The sequence below is a fragment of the Apium graveolens genome, chromosome 5 (genome assembly GCF_009905375.1).
Source record: "Apium graveolens cultivar Ventura chromosome 5, ASM990537v1, whole genome shotgun sequence".
In the NCBI taxonomy this organism is placed as follows: Eukaryota; Viridiplantae; Streptophyta; class Magnoliopsida; order Apiales; family Apiaceae; genus Apium; species Apium graveolens.
In genome coordinates this window covers 109,661,444-109,669,980 of record NC_133651.1, presented here as the reverse complement: position 1 = coordinate 109,669,980, position 8,537 = coordinate 109,661,444, and the positions used below count along the sequence as shown (strand labels likewise).

Here is an 8,537-nt window from a genome sequence, read left to right as displayed (position 1 = left end):
GAGAAAATGAATTAGTAACCAACTTAATTATTTTTTCTTCAACAATATCTTCCAACTTCCGTTTCCATCTCTGTGTTTAACTATGACCTCCGGCGACGAAACAACTCTACAATATTCATATACAATTTATAGCGTGCCTCCAACTTCATTTTGACTAAGAATAAAATTTTCAGTTAATTGCTAAGACTTTTTATTAGTGAAAACAGATCCAAAGAACAATCATCAGGCAACCATCAAAACGGGTTTAAAAATCTTCCAGTGGTCTTCTAGCGTTATATAAGAAGTCGTGTCCGTACTAATCAATGAACCCCCGAAACCTACCCCTTGTTGCTTTTTCTTCGTTTTCTCTTTTCATATATATATCATAAAAATGAGATTTGTTTCCGCTCATTCCTATAAGAAGGTATAAAAAAACAATGGCTCTGTTTTTATTTATGTGTCTGTTTTTATTACTTGAAAAAAAAACAGTATCTGGGTTCTCAGTTAAATCATGCTTCACGTGCCTGGTTCGAACCACACATTTTTTTACTTTTGATGATTATTGTATTTTTTTGGGTGCAAACTTGAATAGATGAAGAGTTATTAACATTTATAGATTTATCACACTTCTTTACCGAACAGAGAGAATCAATACAAAGTGCAAAAAAAAAAAAAAATCACAAAGATATGAACCAATCTTTTGTAGTACTCTAAATAGAATACACATACTTTGACAAGAAAATTTGACTTTGTTTTGATGGAGATTGGGTCGGTACAATCTTTTGTAGCTTTAGATTAAACTTAACACTTTAGTGCTGAGTATAACCAAGTGACCGGCGGACAAAAGTGATGATCCGAGATCTGCCATCAAGCAATCGCCTAACTATTTTGGTCCAAGTAACTATTAATAACTGCATAATGAATTTTCACCAGTAGGAGCAAAAAGGAATTCTCTCTTTGCATATTTCTTTTACATATCATGAATGTGTTCTATATACCTGCCATATGACAAGTTGGATAAGAGTATTCATATAAGACTACAACATAAATAGTTTAGAGATGTTTACAAGTATAGGTGTTCTGATCTGATCTTCCCAGCAGTGGTCATACTATGAAGAGTTATTAAGAAAACAAAAGCTATGCGGCAAGAAGCTTCTGTATGTCCTTCTGCAACAGATTCAAAACAGTATTAATAGAACAGATCCGAAACTCTCATCGAACTCGGACTAGTATAAAATATCAGAGAAACTGGAACTTTCGAAGAAATAACATAAATAAGAGATATAAAATAGTAAAAGCATATCATAAACATATATAACATGGAAGTAAACACCATAAAATGCCTTAATCCTGACCAACAGACTCGGGATATGTTCTGTGCAGTAACTATGTACAATGAGCATAAAGCAGAGATGATTGATTTAAGTCGCATAATGGAGATACTCAAACCGCTAGGCATGTTCTTAGTATTTATACAAGTTTTTCGACTTCCTTTGCAAAATCTTTACGGCCAATTTGACATTTAACAGGCATTTGCAAGGTGTACATTATGTATTCGTACGTAACTTGTAACTGAATTTACATCACCTATTTACATCTTCATGTTCTATTTTTGCCAAGTAAAAATATTAGGTAGTCTCTTCTAATCGACATATTAACCTGGCTCTCCATAAATAAAGCTAACAAAAAGTAACCGAAGTAAAACTAAACAATGATGATCGAACGATTTAACTCACATAGTGATAATTGAAAACTTTTATAACGTGCTCTAATAGATACACCAACTCCTGTATCTTCTTATGACTTCGACCTTCATTACTTTATTATTCCACAGATGATCCAACATAGAGATGTGAACCCATTTTTCAAATCATGTGAGAAAGACATTGTGATCGTGCAAATAACCATTTTCTTTTCATTTACTTTTGTGCTATATCTATGATATACTTTCTTTTACTACTTCATAAGGTTCATATAGTGTTGATTCGTATTACATAGTCATATGAACAGAGCATTTCAAAGCATTATCATGATATACAAATGTACTTCAGAGTGACATATGCTTATGCTCACTGAAGAAACAAACCTCTATCTGGAAAGGTGATGTTGTTGGTGGATATCTTTCAACCACTTTCCCATTTTTGTCCACTAGAAACTTCTCAAAGTTCCACTTAACGAGATCACCTAAGAATCCTCCACTGGTTGACTTCAGAAACTGATATACTGGAGCAGTCCAAGGGCCATTGACATCAACCTGTTATATTAAATGCTTCGGCCTTTTAGTTCCAGTGCATACCATAATGGGAGATTATGATTTGGGTTAAACTGATTAATCAATCCAGAGCAAAAATGAAAACAAATATTCACCAAATCAAAACCAAAACTGATGAGCAGTTTACAGGGTTGGAGATTAAAGTGATCACAAGTAGACTAGTTTGGTTCTCAAAATTTTGTTTAAATCAAACTGATCACAAATCACAAACCAAACTGTCCGTGCACAACACTTCCCTATGCAGTGACTAGTGTTTAACCAATTTTTCTAGTGGTTGAACATTGCATCGCATAATTAAATGCATCACGCACGTCTGTTTATTTATGGATAATTATTAAAGGAAGTAAATATTAAGTCCATGTCCAGTTTTGTTGAGAACTAATTACAAAGATTGAGGTTATACAAAGACAAAAGAGAAAACTTGGCCGAAGATGAGAGAAAAAATTGTCATTGTACATTTAAAGCCTTTCACTTGGGGGCAGTTCGACATTGTTGTACCCCAACTTCTGAGGAGGAAAGTGTTGCAAGGGGAAGTGCTATGGCCTTTGGGAAAAATTGTTGTGGATAAAAAGCTCACAAATATTGGAATACATAGTATAAATGTTGAAAACAAACTTGCTAAACTAGAAGTTTAAATTTTGGGTCAACTGGTAGGATTTTTTTACAATGATATTTTTTTTGCTGTCATCAACATGTTGGAGAAGAGAATCAAAAGTTTAGTGCTTGAAATAACAATGAGTTTTTGATTCCAGAGAGAGACACTAGTCGAACCTTGTCAAAAATAGGAAAATCTGCCTTAAACCTTGTACATGCAAACTGCTTAATCTCTGTATTCGATCCCGGCTCTTGTCCCCCAAACTGATTGCAAGGGAAAGCCAAAATTTCAAAACCTGACAGAAGAATACAAAATGATATGTTAAATATGTGATTAGTTCAGGCTGAATTCTCAAGACATGCCTCAAAATAATTAAACTTCAAACTAGAATAACATTGATTTTTCTGTTGCAAGAGCATATATTTGGATAATTTATAGAAACTCAATGTCTCATCTTAGTGAGCACAGTCCTAGAGATATGGGTTCATTCTTTTTCTCTTTTCCTGGCTACGTAAAGTACTGCTACTTATGAATTTGTTGAGACGTTATGAGTCTAAGACATGAAATTCAGTCATGCAAAATATCAATATAATATAAAAGACAAATATTTGGGGCTTATAAAGTCTACTATGCCATCAGTAGACTCTCACTTCAAATCAGATTCATCAAGCTAGACACTCATATCAGAAAATATGTAGTATGTCTACAGCAGTACTTTAGAATTATTCAGATAGCAACCTTGAAATTAAAATATCAGCACAAAAATTGTTCCTGCTTTAAAAGCAATTTGTGATGCTAAAGCACATATCTCTACCGAAATCAAATCTCAGGTAAACCACCATTAAAAATATAAAGACTTGGGAATTACCAAAATATCTATGACTGTTATTGACCACATTTACGAAATCTAGAAGGCCGTGTAAATGGAGTTGAATGCAAGGGGCATGACCATGACAAGCAGGATGCTAAGAAGCAAGAGGTAAATGCAGGTTAAAATCTCCTAATTTCTAAAAACAAATATTTAGTAACACTCAGTATTACTAATCCGGCTTATGTTTTATACAGTAACTTGTCACGGTCACAAGAATATCGAAAACATTTAGAAAAATTTTTGTGTATGAAATGAGTATGTAAATTTTAGGCATCAAAAGATCTAACATCTTACTATACAAATTGCTAGATAATTTTGGAGGTCGCATATTTTCCAAAATTCATACCCACATTGTAAAAAAACTGTCAAATGATTGACCTTAGACAGAGAAAAAAACTTATCTAGGAGAAAGAGGCTGCTACATGTGTGCATTGTGCCGTGCGTTTTAGGAAACGACTTAAGTAAATTTTAGTTACTAAGATTTCATACAAACATCTTAACAAGAACCAATTTACTAATGATCTTGAAGTTGGAACGTAAAGATAACTATAGCGCTTCTAGTCTGCAGAAGCTAGAAGGATTACTTCTTGATGTACACACTTATTACTTGATAGCCTAATACCTAGCTACAGAGAGATCATCATCAATATTTTACGAGCAATTATGCTGAACGGATATGGGATTTACAGGTACGGCAAAGGATTGTACATTCCCTGCCATTGCAACCTTGTGAAAACCTCTAATCTCTTGATAACAAGAGGTCGAGGATTCGAGCCTCAGTGAAGGCAGTGTATGTAATTATTCAAATTTGTGCCATTGCCTAATGCCCATTACCAAAATATAAAGGAATACATATTGCCCTCAACTGTAGGCATTATCATAACTGTTAAAATACATATTCATCTAGCAGATATAAAAACCCTACACTCGAGTAAATTAAAACAATACCATACGTAACTTACCTTGCGTCTTGTATTTCTCATATATGTGCGAAAGTTCCGAGTAGTTTGATGTCGTCAGCCCACTAAATACAAAGTGAAGTCTACAGTTAGATCACAAGATAACATAGAGATATTAAGAGGAACAAAGGAAGAACTTATATATCACTTGCGAATAAAACTCATAAGGAAATGTGCATTTAGTAATTATAATAAAAAAGTGAACATTCTAAGTAGTACATGTATAAAGTGACAAATATAACGGATACTTCATGTGAATCCTCAATCAATTACAATTATTTAATACCGCAATAGACAATCAAGAACATGATTTAAGCATGATGGCTCCCATCACACACATGCATCTGCTCTAAGCTACTAACTTAATTCATGCATGCATCAACTACTGAAGGAAGAAAAAAAACTCATTAACAAACCTTTACACTTACAAATATGAATTCAGTAAAGACTACAGATACATATATCCATACATACATACATACATACATACATATATATATCCCTCAGAACTCAGAGAATTGTTAACTTAGCAATGTGGGGTGTGGACTTATTAAGTGTAAATGAGAGTTACATGGAAAAATTAATGTAGATTTGAACATTAACAGGTCTTGCCACTTCTCCTATCTAAAATTTGATGAAAACGAAAAGTCATTATGCAAAAGATGCACTGGATAACACTTTACCTAGGGATACTTTCAGATAGTAGAAGAGAACATAAATATTACACTTCCTATAGTAAAAAAAATAATTATTATAATAAGGTATAACAGATATCAGCGATGGTACAACAGTAGCCCTGCACAACAATATTCACGTGTCACGATGGAAAAGATAGTCTTTATGCTTCAGCGCTCGGAAAATATAAATTGTGGAGCAAACCTCCCTGGAAATAGAAAGAGCGGATTTCAATTCTCGCTCTTTGGACCCTGTGGGCTATTAATGAGGCTCTAAGGTCCCTGTATATGTCGGATCAAAAGCTTTAGAAGTCATAATAAGGTCACTTGCCCCAAACCAGCTATACTACAGTGAAGTTAAAGTTGGAGAGATAAGGCTGACGCAGGAGAGCAAAATTTATTGAGACAACTTTTTTGGCAATTTTTTGCGACACTAAAGGGATCTTGCCTTTTCTTTTACTTCACCCATCAATTAAAATTATTTCCAGTAACCAGAGTTTGTAGACCTTTTCGAAAATTTCCCCTCCTCCAACCCTCTGACCTCATCCGACTGAATCATCTGTGGCACATCTATAACACCTACTAAAAGAACGAACAAAGGACCAACTTGCCCTTGAATTTCTACAGAAAAAAAGAAAGTAATAGTCGTAATAAGTACATACTATAACTCCTACTAATTACTGTGGTTACGAATGACTGTGGTTCCTTGGGGCCAAACCCAAGCAACTAAACTTCTAAAGCTTCAAACATGCTCTTGTTTTACGCACCCACAAACTTTTTTGAGTACATACTCCAACAACCAGTTCTCTATATGTAAACAATGTCACCTTCCGGATCCCTACTCAAGTCCTTGGACTTACCAAGTTATCTACTAAGGTTGGTTATACAATAAAACTAGAATGAGTTATCAATGGGGTAAAAGAAAATACCATCTGGAAGCAACATTGACAATCAGAGCAACCTTCCCTTTATATTTACTTAAATTAACATCCTTCCCATCAATATCCTGCACAAAAATTATACAAAATTTCCAACCACAACTTGAGCTCTCCATAACTAAAGCAAGACAATGATACATACATAAATAGATACATACCTTTACATTGAAATCATAAAGGGTCTTCCCTGTGGCTGCTCTTGCTCTTGCACTAACACAACAAGATTGTGATTTTTTAACAACTTGACAAGAAGTTGATGATGACTTCAAGGACAACCCATTTTGAAAAAAGCCCGACCCGGAAGACCCAACTGAGAATCTTGTCGGATGGACAATCTGGGTCGGGTTTCGGGCAAGAATCGTTTGTGTGTTCGAGGATAAAGAGCAAATCGAACAAGACGCAATAGTAGCCATTCAATTTTGTACGAGGCAGGTGTGTGTTCCAAAATGGAAATGGTAGTTAAATACTAATTTTTATTTAGAATTATTTAACCTGCATTAGAGTTTTTTTGTATTATCTATGTTTATAGTAATAAAATAACTTTTTCATACTTATCTATCTATACTATATTATAATAAACAAAACATTAAAAGTTTGGTAGTTAATCGGTCGGTCGGTACTTGCTTAAATTATATTATTATCCTTAATTATTTTTATTATCATTCTAACTAATCTCAAAGTCTTATTTATTATACTTTATTTAATTTGCTATTTTGATTTTGAAACCGATATTACAAACATTATACCAGCTAATCATCCTATAATCCCATTACAAATCTATATTAAATCCCGAGAATATTATTATAAATGTTAACACTAAAAAGTGATGTGTCAAATTTTGATTGGTCTTTCAATAATAAATATTGATGGACCCTGATGAAAGTTAGTACTTAATGGGTGTTCATGGACACACACTAGACAAATCCTAAATGTTAAACCTCCTAGGATATAGTTTCAATTGAGTTTTACTAATTTAAATGGCTTTGTTAAATCACATACATGCCAAACGTGCATTAATCATTTTTTTTTTATCGTAGGTAACCCGTAGCCGCTACCCTTCGGGTGCGCACTGGGTAAACCCTACGGGTTCACGTAATAGCCTGCAAACCACGTGAACCAAGGTAAACCGCATTTAAGCGACAGGCTCTGACTCAGGAGGCATAATCATAAATTCTCCTCCCATGGGATTCGAACCTGTGACCAAGAGATTAGTTTTCCTCTTTTAACCAACTAAGTTAAATATGTTCTTTAGTGTCATTAGTAACAAATTTTAAATATAATTTTATTAAAGTTTAAGATCCCATAAAGAAAATATAAGATAAATTGTTATCTATCTATCTATCTACACTTCTACACAATTATATTAAATATGAAATAATAAAAGTTTTGTTAGTAATCGGTATACTGACATATAATTATAGTAATATTACAAATAGACAATATCTATTTATCTATCTATCTATATTATCTATTATTGTTATATAAAAAATGAAATATTGAAAATTTTAGTACCTAATAACCGTTATATCTTATTTTTACTTAATCCTAATAAAGTATTTATACTACTTTATTAAATATATACATACACATACGTCTGCACAACAACATAATATCAAATCAAATCTCCTAATCATAAGTAGAATAGCCAAATATAAACCTTGGCAGGACTTTAATAAAACTGATATTGGATCCGTTGTTGGTGTAACGGATCTACGGTCTAAAATAAAATTAACATATGTTATGAATTTGGCTTGGATTTGAGTTTAAATAAAATTAATATTAATATACTATTATATTAAAAACGAAATAATAAAAGTTTGATTGATAGTCGGTCTGGTCACTATAATTATAGTAATATTTAAAATAAAATATACTTAAATAGATTAATATTCATAATAAAATTATGAGAACAAAAATAGAATTATTATATGTCTAATAATCTTGATTTAAATAAAAAAAACTATATTATTCATACGGGTGGGGTTAAATCTATACTATCTATATTAAAAACGAAACCATGAAATTTTGGTTGGTAGTCGGTCGGGTCACCGTAATCATAATAATATTTAAAGTAAAACATTTTCATAAATAGTTAAATATTCACGATAAAATTATAACATGTCTAATGATTTTGGTTTTTCAAAAATAATATATAATATTCACCCGGGCCAGGATCAGCGAAATTATACTATTGAACCAATTTTAAATAAAAAAATAAAAATGAGCTACATATAATTAGTTGGATTTGA

The 8,537-nt window shown here is 32.6% G+C and overlaps 1 protein-coding gene across 1 annotated transcript; it reads right to left on the bottom strand.

The window, feature by feature from the left end:
* Positions 1-881: 881 nt before the first annotated feature.
* Positions 882-6,733, bottom strand: LOC141724368 (putative phospholipid hydroperoxide glutathione peroxidase). Its single transcript, XM_074526491.1, has 6 exons — positions 6,447-6,733; positions 6,280-6,356; positions 4,680-4,741; positions 3,023-3,141; positions 2,066-2,233; positions 882-1,146 (listed from the first exon to the last, which is right to left on the bottom strand). The coding sequence occupies exons 1-6, from the start codon at positions 6,699-6,701 to the stop codon at positions 1,117-1,119; spliced, it is 711 nt and encodes a 236-aa protein (XP_074382592.1). The 5' UTR covers positions 6,702-6,733; the 3' UTR covers positions 882-1,116.
* Positions 6,734-8,537: the final 1,804 nt, after the last annotated feature.

Coding starts and splice junctions, on each gene's coding strand:
- LOC141724368 (XM_074526491.1), bottom strand. CDS start 6,701: ATGGCTACTATTGCGTCTTGTTCGATTTGCTCTTTATCCTCGAACACA. Junction 2,234..3,022: donor ATTTTCCTATTTTTGACAAG/GTTCGACTAGTG, acceptor TTAATATAACAG/GTTGATGTCAATGGCCCTTG. Junction 1,147..2,065: donor CATCACCTTTCCAGATAGAG/GTTTGTTTCTTC, acceptor AATCTGTTGCAG/AAGGACATACAGAAGCTTCT.